The sequence below is a fragment of the Erythrolamprus reginae genome, chromosome 11, assembly GCF_031021105.1.
Source record: "Erythrolamprus reginae isolate rEryReg1 chromosome 11, rEryReg1.hap1, whole genome shotgun sequence".
Lineage (NCBI taxonomy): Eukaryota > Metazoa > Chordata > Lepidosauria > Squamata > Dipsadidae > Erythrolamprus > Erythrolamprus reginae.
This window is the reverse complement of record NC_091960.1, coordinates 10,983,203-11,003,622: the sequence shown is the minus strand read 5'-3', so window position 1 is coordinate 11,003,622 and position 20,420 is coordinate 10,983,203. Positions and strand designations below refer to the sequence as shown.

Below are 20,420 nucleotides of genomic sequence, written 5' to 3'. Positions count from 1 at the left end.
GGAGGGTGGGGCAGTTCTAATCTCCGGGGGGAGCTGGTTCCAGAGGGTCGGGGCCACCACAGAGAAGGCTCTTCCCCTGGGACTCGCCAAATGACATTGTTTAGTCGACGGGACCTGGAGAAGGCCCACTCTGTGGGACCTAATCGGTCGCTGGGATTCATGCAGCAGAAGGCCCGATGCCATGAAGGGCTTTATAGGTCATAACCAACACTTTGAATTGTGAACCGGAAACTGATTGGCAACCAGTGCAGACTGCGGAGTGTTGGTGTAACATGGGCATATTTGGGAAAGCCCATGATTGCTCTCGCAGCTGCATTCTGCACGATCTGAAGTTTCCAAACACTTTTCAAAGGTAGCCCCATGTAGAGAGCGTTACAGTAGTCGAATACCAGGAGGTACCCATTTCTGCCCCACAGACTGTCTTCAACCTTCAAACTCCTGTTGCCATTGTTAAAAAGATAACCCTGATTGGCTTTTCCAACAGCAGTCGAAAAGTTGGGCTGTCAAAACATTAACTGGAAAATTTGTAAACTTTACATTTATTTATTTATTTATTTATTTGTTTGTTTGTTTGTTTGTTTGTTTATTTACTTATTTACTTATTTACTTATTTACTTACTTGCTTGCTTGCTTGCTTGCTTGCTTACTTACTTACTTACTTACTTACTTACTTACTTACTTACTTACTTACTTACTTACTTACTTATTTTATTGGGTTTGTATGCCGCCCCTCTCCGCAGACGCGGGGCGGCTAACAACAGCAATAAAACAGCATATAATAATAATCCAATACTAAAAACAGTTAAAAACCAATTATTATAAAAGCCAAATATACATACAGACATACCATGCATAAAATTGTAAAGGCCTAGGGGGAAAGAGTATCTCAATTCCCCCATGCCTGGTGGCAGAGGTGGGTTTCAAGCAGCTTACGAAAGGCAAGGAGGGTGGTGGCAATTCTAATCTCTGGGGGGAGTTGGTTCCAGAGGGCCGGGGCCGCCACAGAGAAGGCTCTTCCCCTGGGTCCTGCCAAGCGACATTGTTTAGTTGACGGGACCCGGAGAAGTCCCAAAAGCCAAGCCCAAGACATATTTTTTTTAAAAAAAATGAGGTTTCTTGCCACTACAAATGCCTTTGTAGATGGAAACAGAAGGGATGGATAAAGGAACTTTTTTGTTTTTAATTTTTTGCCTAGGACGACGGTGTGAGATTTCGCAATGTGTGCTTGCTGCCAACAAAGTGGGATTTATTTGAATTTCAGCTTGCTCTCTCTCTCTCTTATTTTTGACAGCTTTCTAAAGGCATTACATCCTGTGGGCCTGTTGCCCCTTCAGCATCTACATCGTTCTGTTGAAAGGATATTGGCTAAAGGAACGATGTGCAATTTCTTTGAGAGAAATGATTTCCCTTAAGATACCACGCCGTTGCCCTGTGCCGTTTTGGAGAAGGATGTCATCTGTTCCAGAAGATAGTTGCATTATTAGGAAACCCTGCAATCGTCTTTGTGGACGCTTGGAGATTTGTAACCACGGATTCCAAATGGCCAGATGAAATTAATATATGAGAGGCGGATATTTCCCCTCACTTCTCCCCGCTGAAGTCCCAGGCTGGATCTTACAATCATTTTCCCTCATCTCGTTTTAGCACAATTTCACCCAGACGCTAATAAGAGCCTTCAGTTTCTATTTATTTGTGCATTTTGCTGCCTCAGCATGTCAGCTCTTTCACAAGGCGACGTTTGAGCAATTTACCTCACTCTGTCTGGCTCTCTTCCTCTTTTGCCGATGCTCAATTTATTTGAGTATCTGTTGCACATGAGAATGTGATTTGATCCAAAGTATGTTTGATTCTCGAGTCATTTCCAAGCTGTTGGTTCAGATTTGCCCCACAATAGCTGCGTACGGGGCTGGAGAAGGCATTATGAGGAGGGGGGGGGATACTTACAGCAGTAATTTACTGAGTCTACGGAGAGGGGCGGCATACAAATCTAATAAATAAATAAATAAATAAATTTCAATGCAAACTGTTGTGGTTAGCTCTGGCCCAGCTCCTGCCCCAAGGACTGTGGATGTGGGGGAGACATCCACATGCTGCAGGCCTGTTTTGCCCCCGGTGGGATCTGCTGATGAAGGCTCCTCGGACCAAGAAGACATGAGTGACAGGGAGGAGGAGAGTGTGGCAGACAGCTCAGAAGGAGAGCAATTATCTAGCTCCTCCTTGGATTCAGAACAAGAGTTAATGATACAGCCACGCATGCGGAGAGCGATGCATAGGCAACAACAACTGAGAGATTATTATCAAAGAAAATGAGGCCACCTGTGGTTGGGTGGGGCTGTGGTAATTAGTGAGGCTGCTATAAGGAGCAGCCTGTGGGTTTGGCCATTGTGGAGGATTATCTGATCGTTGTGTTTTGTTACTTCTTTGCTGACTTTGATCTTTGTCTGCTGATTCCCCCCCGCTTTTTTGTATGCCTGTGTGTAATATGTATGTACACATATGGCATATATACAGTACCTGGAATTAAATAGTATATTTTGGATGTTCAGTAATATTAAATAGATAGGGAAATTGTATCTCTTTGAGGTGAGGAGAGGCCAGGCACCCTAACTCTGACCCAAACACTTGACGTGAATGACGTCAAGTTGGCCATCTTTAAGCCAGTCACATGACCTTTAAGCCACACCCTTGTCACATGGCCGGCAAGCAACTCCCACCTGGTCACATGGCCAGCAAGCCATGCCCACAGTGTGGTAGTAAATTTTTTTGTAGCCCTTCACTGACTCCTACAGAAGTGGGTGAACCATAAACTTCTTCAATATTGCTCAACTAAAAATCCCAACTTCCCCCCCAAAATTGGCCCCTTCTATCTCTCCATATTTTCCCCCACTATAGGAGCACAATCAGCTGGCCAATGATGAATTCTCTAGTTCTCTAATGAAGAAATTCTCCAACCTTGAACTTGAAGGTTGCAATTGCCAACCTCCTGCTCAGGCAGGAATGCCTAGGTTATATCTGACACATGGTTGTCCAATCTCTTCTTAAAAACCTCCAGTGATGGAGCATTCACAATATCTGGAGGCAAGCCGTTCCACTGGTTAATTGTCCTCAATGTCAAGGAATTGCCACTTAGTTCTAGGTTATAATAATAATATTATAATATAATATAATATAATATAATATAATATAATATAATATAATATAATATAATATAATATAATATAATATAATATAATAATATAATATAATATAATATAATATAATATAATATAATATAATAATATAATATAATATAATATAATATAATATAATATAATATAATATAATATAATATAATATAATATAATATAATATAATATAATATAATATAATATAATATAATATAATATAATATAATATAATATAATATAATATAATATAATATAATATAATATAATATAATATAATATAATATAATATAATATAATATAATATAATATAATATAATATAATATAATATAATATAATATAATATAATATAATATAATATAATATAATATAATATAATATAATATAATTATATTTTATTACATTTTATTACATTTTATTACATTTTATTACATTTTATTATATTTTATTACATTTATTACATTTATAACCCGTCCAACTCCTTTCGGAGTTGGTGAACCCTTTTTATCTATATATCAATAATCGCTAATTGTTATTATATTCATGGACAAGGGATTCAAATTCATTTCTCAGATTACAGAAATAAAGCTGGAGACGGGACTTTGGCATCAAATGATATAATTATAATATAATATAATTCAATTTATTACATTTATTACATTTATTACATTTATAAGCTGCCCAACTCCTTTTGGAGTTGGTGAACCCTTTTTATCTATATATCAATAATTACTAATTGTTATTATATTCATGGACAAAGGATTCAAATTCATTTCTCAGATTACAGAAATAAAGCTGGAGACGGGACTTTGGCATCAAATGAGACGTTAAAGCAAATATTTCATTACTGGTTGATGTCTGTCAACCAGCAGAATGCCAAACAATCCCCCTTTTCGTTTATAAAGAAAAGCAAGCAAGTTTACTTTTCTTGTAGAACAAACACAGATGGATTAATTTTAGGGTTTTTAAAAACAACAGATAAAAATGCCGAGTTAAGAAGTCAGCCCATATGGTCTTTACATCACCGCATTTGTGGATCAATAATCATTCCACATGGATTATATTTTGTAGTTGGGAAATCTGGGATCACACGGTTACCTAATCATACTGCTTCATTTACGGATTCTTGTGGAGGTTTGATCTTTCACTGTCTCTCACACACATACACGCAAGGCCTCTGTTCCCCTGATTTTCCATTCTTTCTCTCCTCAAGGCAAAAAGGGAGAGAATTTCAGCTTGTTTTTTTCTCCACACTTTCAGAATTGTTCACTTGGGGACACAGTGTCTAGGCCAGTGTTTCCCAACCTTGGCATCTTGAAGAGATCTGGGTGGGTGGGTGGGTGGGTGGGTGGGTGGGTAGGTAGGTAGAGAGAGAGAGAGAGAGAGAGAGAGAAGATGGATGGATGGATGGATGGATGGAGAGAGAGATAGAAGATAGATAGATAGATAGATAGATAGATAGATAGATAGATAGATAGATAGACAGACTAGATAGATTAGATAGATAGACAGACAGACAGACAGACAGACAGACAGACAGACAGACTAGATAGACAGACAGACAGACAGACAGACAGACAGACAGACAGACAGACAGACAGACAGACATATAGACATATAGATAGATAGATAGATAGATAGATGATAGACAGACAGACAGATAGATAGATGATAGACAGACAGATTAGATAGATAGATAGATAGATAGATAGATAGATAGATAGAGAGATAGATAGAGAGATAGAGAGAGAGAGAGAGAGAGAGAGAGATAGAGAGAGAGAGATAGATAGATAGATAGATAGATAGAGATAGAGAGATAGAGAGATAGAGAGATAGAGAGATAGATAGAGAGAGAGAGAGAGAGAGAGAGAGAGAGAAGATATGTTTCCCCCTCCCTCTTTAGCCTGTAGTCCTAGGACTTTCTGGTGGCCTTCCATGGAAGAATTAAGTCAGGTCTGACCCTGGTTAGCCTTTTGACATTGACCACTGAGGTGTGTTTTCTTGTGGCATTCAGAGCCCCACAATGCCTAGCAGAAGTTTGGTTTTCAATATTTAATAATGGTGAACATTTCTTCCTTCTGCCATGACTCAACTCAGGAAGCTGGAGTGCCCATCAGTTCTGGTGTTGACTGCTTCTCACAAAAGATGATGAAATCCATTCAATGGATTGAAATGCTCCAAAGCATTTTTGTTTGGTTAAGGTCCTTTTTCCTTGGTTGACTTTTGTTCCTTTGTAAACCTAGGTGTGGCAGATGCATATGTGGGTCTTTGGGTATGGAGATAGATAGATATATATAAACACACACACAACACATGTTGTGCAGTACAAGAAAACGAAGGCATCACAACAATCTTGCAGACCTTCATCCGATCAACCAAGTAACACGATGGACAGTTTTTATATTTCCCTACTTCTAGCAGCAGGTAAGTGAAGAGCTTAAAAGTTGGGGTTGTTTTTTTCCCTGCAAATGGTAGATCAAGCCTAATTTTGATTCCCAAAAGGATAGATTTCATATCATTTTTGTGTAATAGTAGCCCACTATGCTAGAGGTAAAAAGCATTTAAATAGTATTTAAAACTTCAGTCTATCTACCAATTCATACTGCATAAAGCAGGTCATCATCATAGAATAGAATAGAATAGAAATAGAATAGAATAGAATAGAATAGGAATAGAATAGAATAGAATAGAATAGAATAGAATAGAATTTTATTAGCCAAGTGTGATTGGACACACAAGGAATTTGTCTTGGTGCATATGCTCTCAGCGTACATAAAATAAAATATACATTTGTCAAGAATCATGAGGTACAACACTTAATGATTGTCATAGGGGTCAAATAAGCAATGAAGAAGCAATATTAATAAAAATCTTAGGATATAAGAAACAAGTTACAGTTATATTGTATGATCATCAAATCTAAATAAAGTAAAATGGGAAAGTTTCAGTTTAAACCCAAGAGTTTTAACCCAAGTTTTTTGACTCTTGAAAAATGATAATTGTATAATGTAGTTAATCAAAAAAAGTTTTTAATTGGACTAACCACCTTAATAAGTGGATGCAAGACTTTAGATTGTTTTTAAGTTTTAATACTATGAAGCACAATGGAATGGAAACAACACAAGTGGCTATGTGGTCTGGTTGGTCATACAACATGTTAACACTCGGCCTAAGTTATAAAATACTATGGTCATCTGAATATGCAATGCTTCAACAACCCATAGGATGTCATAACAGAATGAACTGACCCCCACAACATATGAAGATAAAAGCTGAATTCTTATAACTTCCTGAATCACCAATTGCTGAGTTCAGTTTTAGAAGTAGCCTAACGTTCCTACGGATCTAATACATTTAAATTAATACATTATTTAATTTAACCTAATTTGATTTAATTTTAGATTATTCTTATTGCAAAGGGCAGGCCACTTAATTTTCTGCATCTTCTAGATAGCTTGGAGAATTTGGCAGCCATTTCTTGGCCATGTTGGCTAGTAATTTGGGAATTGTAATATGTCTGAAGGCACACAAAGAAGGAAACCTGAACGATGCTACTTTAGGTTTGGTGACTACAATGAGGTTTTAGCAGAGATTAGGACATAGCTACCATGTTTCCCTGAAAATAAGACAGCGTCTTATATTAATTTTTGCTCCCAAAGATGTGCTACGTCTTATTTTCAGGGGATGTCTTATTTTTTTTCAATGAATTGTATCCTGTATCCTGCTGCAGCAAAAATGCATCCAAACACACAGCCGCATGTTGGATGCGTTTTGGATGTGTCTTAAATCTGATTGATGCAGCATTTTGGGATGAAATTTATGGACAGCAGTGTTATATAAGTTCTGTTCGGGAATGCTGCAAAACTAAACATCTCCTGCATCTTACTTTCAGTGGATTAGGCAATTCTACGAAACCTCTCCTATGTCTTTCGGGGGTGACTTATTTTCGGGGAAACAGGGTACATAGGATGGGGTGTACAGTGATACCTTGTCTTACGAACTTAATTGGTTCCGGGACGAGGTTTGTAAGGTGAAAGTTTTGTAAGACGAAACAATGTTTCCCATAGGAATCAATGGAAAAGCGATTAATGCATGCAAGCCCAAAACTCATCCCTTTTGCCAGCCGAAACGCCAGTTTTTGCGCTGCTGGGATTCCCCTGAGGCTCCCCTCCATGGGAAACCCCACCTTCGGACTTCTGTGTTTTTGTGATGCTGCAGGGGAATCCTAGCAGTAGAATCTCAGCAGCACAAAAATGGGTGCTTCACTAGCAACGGAAGTTCAGAGGTGGGGTTTCCCAGCGAGGGGAGCCTCAGCAAAATTGCAGCATCGCAAAAACATGGAAGTCCTCGAAACCCCACCTCCGGACTTCCGTGTTTTTGTGATGCTGTGATTTCGCTGAGGCTCCCCTCACTGGGAAGCCCCACCTCTGGACTTCCGTTACCAGCAAAGGCCCCGTTTTTGCGCTGCTGGGATTCCCCTGCAGCATCGCAAAAACACAAGTCCAGAGGTGGTGTTTCCCATGGAGGGGAGCCTCAGGGGAATCCCAGCAGTGCAAAAACGGGTGCTTCGCTGGCAACAGAAGTCCGGAGTCGGGGCATCCCAGTGGCAGCAGCTTGGGTTTGTAAGGTGAAAATAGTTTGGAAGAAGAGGCAAAAAAATCTGAAACCCCGGGTTTGTATCTCGAAAAGTTTGTATGACGAGGGGTTCATAAGACAAGGTATCAGTGTATTTTGTTGTAATCCTTTCTGACAATGGGATTGTTACGGAAAGTAGTGACGTCAACACAAGTCCTATTCTTTTTAAAAGGTTATGTTCAAAAGGAATCACATAAATGTACATAGGCTTGTATATAAATGTGCAAACCCCTCTGAAAATTATTCCACTTTCTGCATTCTGAGCTCTTCCTTTGACATTGCACAACAGAACTTTAGAACTCCCAAAAATTTATCCATGTTTCTATTTTTGAATCCAAGTGGTTTCCAGTCATGTTCATTCTCATTTTCATTAAAATTACAGAATAAGGAATGTGTGCACGTACAGTATCTACATGAATAAAAACACTCCAGATCTGATGGTGTTGTTTCTACTTTTTTTTTTACAGGAGTGGCGTTGCCTTGTCTGGCTGAAAGACCAAAGAGTAAGTTTTAGTTGAATCCATCAATCTGCCTAGATCATTGTCTAGGGCCAAAAACAATGCTGTGCTAAAACAATAGCAAAGTAGAAGGTGGAGGCTGATCCAAGGACAAGAATCACAGTTAGCTTCATCCAAAAATAATCTCCCAGATCAACCTTGCCCACATCATTTATTTTATTTATTTATTTATTTTGTCCAATACACAATGAGAGTTTTAGTGGGAATATATATACGTATATGTGTGTGTGTTTTTTCATAGATTTTCACGGGTACAGGTATGACGGTCTTGGTATATTTGGGTTTCTTCCCGTGTAGGATTTAGAAATTTCTGGCGACGTTTCGACGAGGTCCCACTCGTCATCTTCAGACTGGTGCTTCTGTCCTTGTTCTAGGGCGAACACTTAGAACAAGGACAGAAGCACCAGCCTGAAGATGACGAGTGGGACCTCGTTGAAACGTCACCAGAAATTTCTAAATCCTACACGGGAAGAAACCCGAATATACCAAGACCGTCATATATATATATATATATATATATATATATATATATATATATATATATATACACACACACACACACACACACACACACACACACACACACATAGTAAAGTACATGATGAAGGTTATAGAGGAGATACTCATAGTAAAATATATCTAACAAAGAAAAGAAGATATAGTAATAGAACATATCAATGAAAGAACAGAAGAAGAGATATAGGAATAGAAGAAAGGTATAGGAGATATAGGAGAGCAATAGGACAGGGGACGGAAGGCACTCTAGTGCATTTGTACTCGCCCCTTACTGACCTCTTAGGAATCTAATCATGTCCTCCAGGTGTATGAACTATACCTCTCAGAAACTTCACGACAGCCATGCTGTTAAGAGAATTCTAGGAGTTGGAAGTTTACACATCGAGAGGACATTCAAGTTAGAGAAGGTAGCCTTACACCTTCGTGTAAGCCCAGACGTTTCTTCCTAGACTTGCTGTGTTAGATGGTAAGCTCTCAAGAGATTTTCACACCCATCTGAGAGCAAGTACAAATTTCCTTATGATCATATTCTGTTTTATTGTGATGGGATCGCCTGGCAAAATTTTAAACTCACATTGCCATTATAAGAAGAACCCAGATGAGATTGAATATTGGTAATCAGTTATTAAAGTGAAATTATTATTTTTTTAAATCATAGACTATTCTGTGCAAAATGTTAGAGGACCTACTGATCTTATGTTAATAACACATTTCTACTGGCCCTTATTGGCCATTCCCCAAATTAAACTATGTATTCAGCAGAGTTCCTGCCAAGAGCAATCATAAACTAGTCCATTCATGAATAGAGATCAGTGGTTAAATACCACGCAGTGGGCCATCAATGGAACAATCTGCAAAGGGTTAGGTTAGCAGTTGAGAATCCCAAAATCAAAGATGGGTTTTTGAAGAGTGGCATCCAACCCAAATGGAGGTGAGGAGTGGAATTTAGAAACAGGGGTGTTGAACTCAATTTCATTCAGGGCCACATCAGGGTTGTGTTTGACCTTGAGGGACTGGGGTGAGCGTGGACAGAGTAGGCATGGTCAGCATGATGTCCCTTGTGTTGGGCAGGGCAACTGTGTTAGCCGAGTGCTCTGCCAGCGAAAACAGCTCCCAAGCTCCATTTTATTTTATTTTTAAATATTTTTATTATTTTTCAAAAAGATAAACAAAGACAAACAACATTAAACATTTAAGGAGCTACCATTGCTCCGCTTGTCATAGAAGTCTAACTAATACAAAAATATAAAACCCTAACTGTTGTCAGATCAATACAGAGATGTCACACGTGTACATTACATTTTTATTAAATTTAACTCTATATTTTTTATATTAATCATGTTAATTAAATTTCTTTATCTATAAAATATTGTATACTTATTCGAAAAAATAAAATATTAACAATGCAGGAAAAAAGAACACTTCTAACTTTATCATACTATAAACTCTTTCACTCTATCTTAGAAATCTTCAAATAGTTATACATTCTTACTTATTTAATTTTTAATACTGTTTTTAAAATTCCACCACTCACATACTTTATCCCATATTTTATAAAATTCTGTTTCAGTTTGACTATTCAAACGTTTTGTCATCATATCTAATTCTGCACATTCTATATTTTTTTAAAAAAATACTTCTACATCTTTTGGTATTGTCTTTTCTTTCCATTTCTGCGCAAATGTAATTCGTGCCGCAACCAATAGCTCCATTTTAAGGTATGATAGCTTCCTACCACCCTCTGCCAGGGAAAACGGAGCTTGAGGGCCATGCACAGCCCTTGTGAGCTCTGTTTTTGCTGGTAAAGGCAATACAGGACAGTCCTTTGCTATTTCCAGCACGATCCCGCAGGCTGGATCCGGTCCCTAGACCTTGAGTTTGACATCCCTAACTTAGAATGAGCAACATTTGTAGAAATCAATGTTCCAGACAGCTGTTTGGAGGGGGAGGAGAAATGCCAAGGTCTGAACATAACTGCTTTTATAAATCAGTGATGTTCTCTTTTATTCTAGCATCATTGCTCTATCCTTATGGAGAAACCCAAGGTGACTCAGAAAACCCAGTAGATGATGATGGGAATTCTCCAGAGATCTCCATCGAAAATCCATTCTCCTTCTACGGCAATCCATACGACTCCCTTTTTGTATGTAATACCTGCCAGATATAAACCTCGTACTTATTTATAGAAACTAAGAAACACATAATTTCTTTACACCTCTCTGGAGAGGCAAGATGTACCATATGCAAAGGTAGTTAGGGATGCCCAAACTCCCCATGGCTCTCATTTCTAAAACAGTGTTCAACATAGGTAAGAATCACAATTAAAACCTGCCTACTAATATGCCTTTATGAGAATGAACAGGTGGGATAGGAGCAAACTACAGTCACCTAAATACATTCAGAAACCCCATCATGAGCACAGTAGAAATCAGTGTGAGAAAGTTATAGGGCTCCCAGGGTTGACCCCCCAATAGAGCCAATTGGAAGTCAGGATGTTGGGAAATAAAATTTTATAGCATCTTGAGACCCACGGGTTCCTTTTCTCTGCTATGAACTTTATTTTATTTATTTTATTTATTTATTTATATTTATTTATTCATTTGTCCAATAAACAAATACATAGGAAGAAAAATAGACATGTGATAATATAAAAGAGGGTGAAAGTGAACTTAGAGTAGAGGATATATGAAAGGAAGAGAATATATAAGATAGGTGAAAGAAAGGAAAGACAATTGGACAGGGGACAAAAGGCACACCAGTGCACTTATTTACGCCCCTTACTGGCCTCTTAGGAACCTGGAGAGGTCAATCACGGAGAGTCTAAGGGAGAAATGTTGTGGGTTAGGGGTTGACACAATTGAGTCCGGTAATGAGTTCCACGCTTTGATAACTCGATTGTTGAAATCATATTTTTTACAATCAAGTTTGGCGCGGTTCGTATTAAGTTTGAATCTGTTGCGTGCTCTTGTGTTATTGCGGTTGAACTTATACTAGTTTAATGATTTCTACTAAGGAACAATGGGAACTATTGCCACTTGTTCTCATTTGCTAACCATTTAGTTAACTTTGATTCATATGTGTGTTGGTAGGTGGGGAGAGAGAGAGAGAGAGAGAAAGACATAGTCTCTAAACCTGCCCACTGTAAGACTTGTGGACTTCAACTTCCAGAATTCCCCAGCCAACCATAATTTGTGTAAGACAGGGGTCTACAACCTTGGCAACTTTAAAACTTGTGGACTTCAACTCCCAGAATTTCTTAATTTCTGGCTTGGGAACTCTGGGAGTTGAAGTCCACAAGTCTTACACTGGCCAAGTTTGGAGACCCTTGGTGTAAGACAAAGAGAAAGGGAAATAGCATCCGGACAGGGACTCACTGCTCACAGTCACTCATGCCGTCATCACCTCGAGGTTCGACTACTGTAATACTATCTACATGGGGCTACCTTTGAAAAGTGTTCGGAAACTTCAGATCGTGCAGAATGAAGCTGCGAGCAAAATAATGGGCTTCCCTAGGTATGCCCATGTTACACCAACACTCCGCAGTCTGCATTGGTTGCCGATCAATTTCCGGTCACAATTCAAAGTGTTGGTTATGACCTATAAAGCCCTTCATGGCATCGGACCAGAATATCTCTGGGACCGTCTTCTGCCGCACGAATCCCAGCGACCAGTTAGGTCCCACAGAGTTGACCTTCTCCGGGTCCCGTCGACTAAACAATGCCGTTTGACAGGACCCAGGAGAAGAGCCTTCTCTGTGGCGGCCCCAACCCTCTGGAACCAGCTCCCCCTGGAGATCAGAACTGCCCCCAACCTCCTTGCCTTTTGTAAAGTTCCGTCAGGCATGGGGGAACTGAGACATCTCCCCCGGGCCTATACAGTTTATACATGGTATGTTTGTTTGTTTGTGTGTATGCTTGCTTTTAATAATGGGGGTTTTAGTGTTTTTTTAAATTATTAGATTTGTTCTTACATTGTCTTTGTTATTGTTGTGAGCCGCCCCGAGTCTATGGAGAGGGGCGGCATACAAATCTAATAAATAAAATAAATAAATCCTATATCAACCCAGATTGTTTAGTTTATCTTTTAATGTCCTTTGAGATTCTAGGAAATGGCCTAATTTCATAATAATACTGAATGTGTCAAATGAACACGGCTTACCTCCTTTTATTTATTTTTTTATTTCTCCAGGTCAACAACAATGGGGTTGTCTCTTTCGGGAGGTCTGTCTCAGAATACACTCCCAATGCTTTCCCTCTGGAAAATGGAATACCCTTCGTTGCTCCATTTTGGGCCGATGTTGACAATAGAGTCAGTGGGAAAATCTTCTCGAGACAGACCAAAGACTCGGCGCTGCTTAGTCGGTTTGCTGCAGATCTCAGTCGGTACCACAATGATTTTTCTTTCACACCCGTGTGGATGTTTATTGCCACCTGGGACAAAGTAGGCTTCTATGGATCTGCTTCAGATAAGGTAGGTCTAACACAATAATCACAGTCACTCACTCACTCACTCACTCACTCACTCACTCATTCATTCATTCATTCATTCATTCATTCATTCAATCATTCAATCATTCATCCATTCACTCATTCATTCATTCATTCACTTATTAATTAATTAATTCATTCATTCAATCATTCATCCATTCACTCATTCATTCATTCATTCATTCATTCACTCATTCATTCACTCACTCACTCACTCACTCACTCACTCACTCACTCACTCATTCATTCATTCATTTATTGGATTTGTATGCCACCCCTCTCCGCAGACTCAGGGCGGCTAACAACAGCAATAAAACAGCATATAATAATAACCCAATATTAAAGTAGTTAAAAACCCTTATTATAAAACCAAACATACATACAGACATACCATGGATAAAATTGTAGAGGCCTAGGGGGAAAGAGTATCTCAATTCCCCCATGCCTGGCGGCAGAGGTGGGATTTAAGCAGCTTACGAAAGGCAAGGAGGGTGGGGGCAATTCTAATCTCTGGGGGGAGTTGGTTCCAGAGGGTCGGGGCTGCCACAGAGAAGGCTCTTCCCCTGGGTCTCGCCAAGCGACATTGTTTAGTTGACGGGACCCAGAGAAGACCCACTCTGTGGGACCTAACTGGTCGCTGGGATTCGTGCAGCAGAATCACCTCGAGGTTCGACTACTGTAATGCTCTCTACATGGGGCTACTTTGAAAAGAGTTCAGAAACTTCAGATCGTGTAGAATGCAGCTGCGAGAGCAATCATGTTACACCAACACTCCGCAGTCTGCATTGGTTGCCGATCAGTTTCTGGTCACAATTCAAAGTGTTGGTTATGACCTATAAAGCCCTTCATGGCATCGGACCAGAATATTTCCGGGACCACCTTCTGCTGCACGAATCCCAGCGACCAGTTAGGTCCCACAGAGTTGGCCTTCTCCGGGTCCCGTCGACTAAACCAGGGGTCCCCAACCACCGGGCCGCGGACCAGTACCGGGCCGCGGGGCATGTTGCACCGGTCCGTGGAGTCAGCAGCTGCCGGCCCTCATGCCGCCACCCCCTCCCTCCAGCGCTTCGCCTCCCGCCGGGCAAGAGGCCTCGGGAGGCAGGTTCTGCCGGCCACAGGACGATGGACGGGACAGAGGGGCGGGAAGGACCGAGAGGCTCAAGCCTCTTTTGGCTTCTGGCGCGGGGCGCTTTTGCGCTTTTGGCTGGGGGGAGGCAGGAGGGCCAGCCTGACCCCCTCTCTCCAGCGCTTAGCTCCCGCTGGGCAAGAGGGCTTGGGAGGCAGGTTCTGCCGGCCACAGGATGATGGCGGGAAAGAGGGGCGGGGAGGACCAGCACCCCCATGCTTAATCCCGCCCCCAACCACGCCCCTTTCCGCCCCCACTGGGCCATAGAAAAATTGTCTTGCTGAAACTGGTCCCTGGTGGAAAAAACGTTGGGGACCACTGGACTAAACAATGTCGTCTGGTGGGACCCAGGGGAAGAGCCTTCTCTGTGGAGGCCCCGATCCTCTGGAACCAGCTCCACCCAGAGATTAGGATTGGCCCCACCCTCCTTGTCTTTCGCAAACGTCTTAAAACCCACCTCTGCCGTCAGGCACGGGAGAACTGAGACATCTCCCCCTGGCCTATATAATTTATGAATGGTATGTTTGTGTGTGTGTCTTGTTTTTATTAATGGGTTTTTAGAGACTTTTTAATATTAGATTTGTGATACATTGTTTTTTTTGCTATTATTGTGAGCCGTCCCGAGTCTGCGGAGAGGGGCAGCATACAAATCTAATAAATAAATAAATTAAATAAATAATGGTGATCTAGAGCTTGCCACTACCTCCTCCCCCTCCAGTTGTTGCCGCTTATTTATTGAGAGTAAATGTAGTGTAGAGGTAAACGTGCTGAACAGCTATCTCCTTCACCCCACCCATCCCATCACAGAATGGATACCTTTGGGTCAGTCTTTCCCTCTGTCCAAGATGTGAAAATGTTGGACAAGGAGCATCAAGAGACCCAGATTTAAGTCCATCTTTAGCCCTAGAGGCTCCTACACCCTATTTTTGTTGCAGGCCAACACATTTCAAGCCGTCTTGGCCACGGATGGAAAAATATCCTTCATCATGCTGAACTATGCTGATATACAGTGGACCACTGGAACTGGAAACGATGGAGATATCTATACAGGACTTGGAGGAACCCCCGCTCAGGTAGCTTTGGGATAGTTGAAGGTGCAACAAGAAATGCAGGATTACGTTTGCCCAATTAATGCAATCTCACTTTAAATCAAAACGGATACAAAAAGTAACCCTTAGTTCAGTGTTTCCCAACCTTGGCAACTTGAAGATATTTGGACTTCAACTCCCAGAATTCCCCAGCCAGCAAATGCTGGCTGGGGAATTCTGGGAATTGAAGTCCAGATATCTCCAAGTTGCCAAGGTTGGGAAACACTGCCTTAGTTATCCCTCTCAATTCATATTCTTATGCTGCTGTTCTGTTTTGTTAAAACAACATTGTTTTAATCTTGTCTTATTGAGTAGTATTTGAAAAAAATGGGGGAAAGATTAGAAGTAACGCGAGAAAATATTATTTTACTGAGTAGTAAGATGCTTGGAACAAACTTCCAGCAGACGTGGTCGGTAAATCCACAGCAACTGAATTTAAACATGCCTGGGATAAACATATATCCATCCTAAGATAAAATACAAGAAATAGTATAAGGGCAGACTAGATGGACCATGAGGTCTTTTTCTGCCGTCAATCTTCTATGTTTCTATGTTTTTTCCTTCTTGTGAGCTTCAAAAAACCTTTTTTTAAAATCTAAAATAAATATAGGAAGGATATCTACAGCAATGGGGATAAGGTTTTTCAGGGCCAGAAGCTGCAGTGGGTTGATTCTGGTTTGGACCAGTAAATGCTCCAACGTTGGAAGTTTTTAAGATGATGTTGGATGACCATTTGTTTGAAGTAGTGTTGGGTTTCCTGCCTAAACAGGGGGTTGGACTAGAAGATCTTCAAGGTCCCTTCCCACTCTGTTATTCTATTCTATTCTATTCTATTCTATTCTATTCTACTCTACTCTACTCTACTCTATTCTTTTCTTTCTGCCATAGATATTCTATGCTCCTGTTAACACATCATAACACAGTGAGCTGCCCCAAGTCTTCGGAGGGGGGCGGTATACAAATCTAATTAATAATAATAATAATAATAATAATAATAATAATAATAATAATAATAATAATAATTTCTGACAGTCTTAAAATGGGTGAGCAGTGTGGTCGGGCAGTAGGAAAAGCTAGTAGGATGCTTGGCTGCATAGCTAGAGGTATAACAAGCAGGAAGAGGGAGATTGTGATCCCGCTATACAGAGCGCTGGTGAGACCCCATTTGGAATACTGCGTTCAGTTCTGGAGACCTCACCTACAAAAAGATATTGACAAAATTGAACGGGTCCAAAGACGGGCTACAAGAATGGTGGAAGGTCTTAAGCATAAAACGTATCAGGAAAGACTTCATGAACTCAATCTGTAGAGTCTGGAGGACAGAAGGAAAAGGGGGGACATGATCGAAACATTTAAATATGTTAAAGGGTTAAATAAGGTTCAGGAGGGAAGTGTTTTTAATAGGAAAGTGAACACAAGAATAAGGGGACACAATCTGAAGTTAGTTGGGGGAAAGATCAAAAGCAACGTGAGAAAATATTATTTCACTGAAAGAGTAGTAGATCCTTGGAACAAACTTCCAGCAGACGTGGTTGGTAAATCCACAGTAACTGAATTTAAACATGCCTGGGATAAACATATATCCATGGTAAGATAAAATACAGGAAATAGTATAAGGGCAGACTAGATGGACCATGAGGTCTTTTTCTGCCGTCAGTCTTCTATGTTTCTATAATAATAATAATAATAATAATAATAATAATAATAATAATAATAATAATAATAATAATAATAATACCCCTGTCCTTTTTAGAAGCTGCCTTATATGGGTTTTTTAATCTATTTATTCTTTGTCCAATATACAATACATATGAAGGAGAATATACATTAAGTAATATATATATAATGATAGAAAGTAAGAAAGAAGAGAGGTTGGAGGAAAGGAGAGAAAATGTATGATATATGAGATAAGGAAAGAAGATTGGACAGGGGACGATAGGCACATCAGTGCAATTATGTACGCCCCTTACTGGCCTCTTAGGAACTTGGAGAAGTCAATCATGGATAGTCTAAGGGGAAAATGTTGGGGGTTAGGGGCTGACACCACTGAGTCTGGCAATGAGTTCCACGCTTCGACAACTCGATTGTTAAAGTCATATTTTTTACAGTCAAGTTTGGAGCGGTTGATGTTAAGTTTGAATCTGTTGCGTGCTCTTGTGTTGTTGCTGTTGAAGCTGAAGTAGTTGATATCCAGACTTAGAAATCCAATGAGAAAGTTAGTTGGAGTGTTAATTAGAAAAGATGTCATTCTTTCCCCTTCTCTACCTCTTCACCAGGCTGGCTTTGACAGCGGCGACAAAGTAAATTACTACAACATCCCTGGTTCCCGAACTCCTGAAATTCTCAATATTAAGGAGACTACCAATGTCGGTGAACCAGGTCGCTGGCTGTTTCAAGTGGATAAGTTAATTATCGGAGGAGTTCCCACACCAAAAACTGATTGCTTGAATAAGTAAGTGCCAGACCTACTCTTTTAGTTGCTAGTAGGATAGATGTGTAAATAATTGGACTGGTGCAGTGGCCTAGAGGTGGTGTTCTTGCCTCACAACCAGGAGGCTGTGAGTTTGATGCTAGCTAGAGACAGCTATTTCTCTCTCTGGGCACACTGAGAATGTATATAAGGAGCAATAGGTAGAGTGCAGTATTGCAGGCCACTAAAGCTGACTGCTAGATCTGCAGGTCAGCGGTTCAAATCTCATCACCGGCTCAAGGTTGACTCAGCCTTCCATCTTTCCGAGGTGGGTCAAATGAGGACCTGGATTGTGGGGGCAATAGTCTGGCTCTGTTAAAAAAAAGTGCTATTGCTAACGTGTTGTAAGCATGTTGTAACATGGGGCTACCTTTGAAAAGCGTTCGGAAACTTCAGATCGTGCAGAATGCAGCTGCGAGAGCTATCATGGGCTTTTCCAAATATGCCCATGTTACACCAACACTCCGCAGTCTGCATTGGTTGCCGATCAGTTTCCGGTCACAATTCAAAGTGTTGGTTATGACCTATAAAGCCCTTCATGGCACCGGACCAGATTATCTCAGGGACCGTCTTCTGCTGCACGAATCCCAGCGACCAGTAAGGTCCCACAGAGTTGGCCTTCTCCAAGTACCGTCAACTAAACAATGTCGCTTGGCAGGACCCAGGGGAAGAGCCTTCTCTGTGGCGGCCCCGACCCTCTGGAACCAACTCCCCCCAGAGATTAGAATTGCCCCCACCCTCCTTGCCTTTCGTAAGCTTCTTAAAACCTACCTTTGCCGCCATGTTTGGTTTCATAATAAGGGTTTTTAACTGTTTTAGTATTGGATTATGCTGTTTTCTTGCTGTTGTTAGCCGCCCCGAGTCTGCGGAGAGGGGCGGCATACAAATCCAATAAATAAATAAATAAAGCTGCCCAGAGTCTAAGGGGAAGGGCAGCATTAAAAAATCAAATAAATAAATAAATATCGGCTGAACAAAGCTCCACATTGGCAACAGGAAAGGCATCTGGCCATTAAAACACTCTGTTAATTCCACTGCGTTGCCCAGATTCTTCCCTGTAAGAGATTATGGATTCATTAAAAGATGATGGTCGATATATAAATAATTACTGGATCCATGGTCCCTGGCTTATTTTGCTCTTGTCTCTTTTTATAAGGTGAACCCACTTCCAACGCAGACTCTCCATGCCAGCCTGGGAACCTCATCTGCCATCTCTCTCAAATCCCTCTGCTACCCTCTTCAAACAAGGAGAAGTTTTCCGGAGCTTCCACCGACTGTAGTTTTAGCAATAAATGATTGCACTCACATAAGTGGTGTGTCCATGCCACGATTGTTATACGTGTGAATTCGTCGGCCTGTGCATCTATAAAAGTTGTGTGTGTGTGTGCTCGTGTGATGCTTCTAAGAGGAGTGATAAGGCCAATATTCTATGAAGTTGGTTTCCTTCATGGGAGATGGGTGGAGATGTAATATGCCAAGGAATGGAAAATGCGATGTGGACATCCATACCTGTATCTCCATACACACATTGACTATTCAATTCCTTCTCTTTCTTTCTTTCTTTCTTTCTTTCTTTCTTTCTTTCTTTCTTTCTTTCTTCCTTCTTTCTTTCTTTCTCTTTCTTTCTTTCTTTCTTTCTTTATTTATTTATTTATTTGTCAAGTACATATTGGTAGTATATAAAGAAATAACACTGTTTATATACAGTAGTCCCTCACCTATCGCTGGTGTTACGTTCCAGACCCAGCCGCGATAGGTGAAATCCGCGATGGGGAATTTATCGACTGATAGTACTTATTTAACTATTTATATTGTAATTGTTTGGTAAGTTTTCATTGTTTTAAGTGTTTATAAACCCTTCCCACACAGTATTTATTTTAGATACAGTATTTAAATACAGTATTTACAATTTTAGATATATATTTTTTTTAAAAAACCTGCCGATCGAGTTCCGCGGGCTGTTTAAATCTGCCGATCGACTTCCTCAGAAACCTGCGAACCAGCGAAGATCCGCGAATGATTTTTCTCATTAATGTTTCTTGAAAACCCGCGGTGAAGTGAAGCCGCAGTAGGTGAAGCGCGATATAGCAAGAGACTACTGTACATTGTTTATATATACAAACTTTGAGTTTGTATCTGTTATGTTCTTGTGTATTGTTGTGGTTGAAGCTGAAGTAGTCATTGACAGGAAGGACGTAGTAGCAGATGATTTTATGGGCTATGATTAAGTTATGTTTAAGCCAGAGGTTTAAAGAGTGTTTAAAGAGTGCTTATCTCAGAGGTGTCCAATCTTGGTAATTTTAAGATTCATGGACTACAATTCCCAGAATTCCATATCCACGGCTCTTAAATTTGCCAAGACTGCTTTAGGCAATGAGATCCGGCACATCTTCGCTCTTTCAAGGAATATCACAC

General features: G+C 40.4%; 1 protein-coding gene across 1 annotated transcript; it reads left to right on the top strand.

Moving 5' to 3' along the window:
* Positions 1-5,432: 5,432 nt before the first annotated feature.
* LOC139173992 (sushi, nidogen and EGF-like domain-containing protein 1) lies at positions 5,433-19,332 on the top strand. Its single transcript, XM_070763986.1, has 7 exons — positions 5,433-5,589; positions 8,268-8,303; positions 10,847-10,977; positions 13,023-13,304; positions 15,383-15,520; positions 17,812-17,987; positions 19,162-19,332. The coding sequence occupies exons 1-7, from the start codon at positions 5,553-5,555 to the stop codon at positions 19,163-19,165; spliced, it is 804 nt and encodes a 267-aa protein (XP_070620087.1). The 5' UTR covers positions 5,433-5,552; the 3' UTR covers positions 19,166-19,332.
* The last annotated feature ends 1,088 nt before the right edge of the window (positions 19,333-20,420 follow it).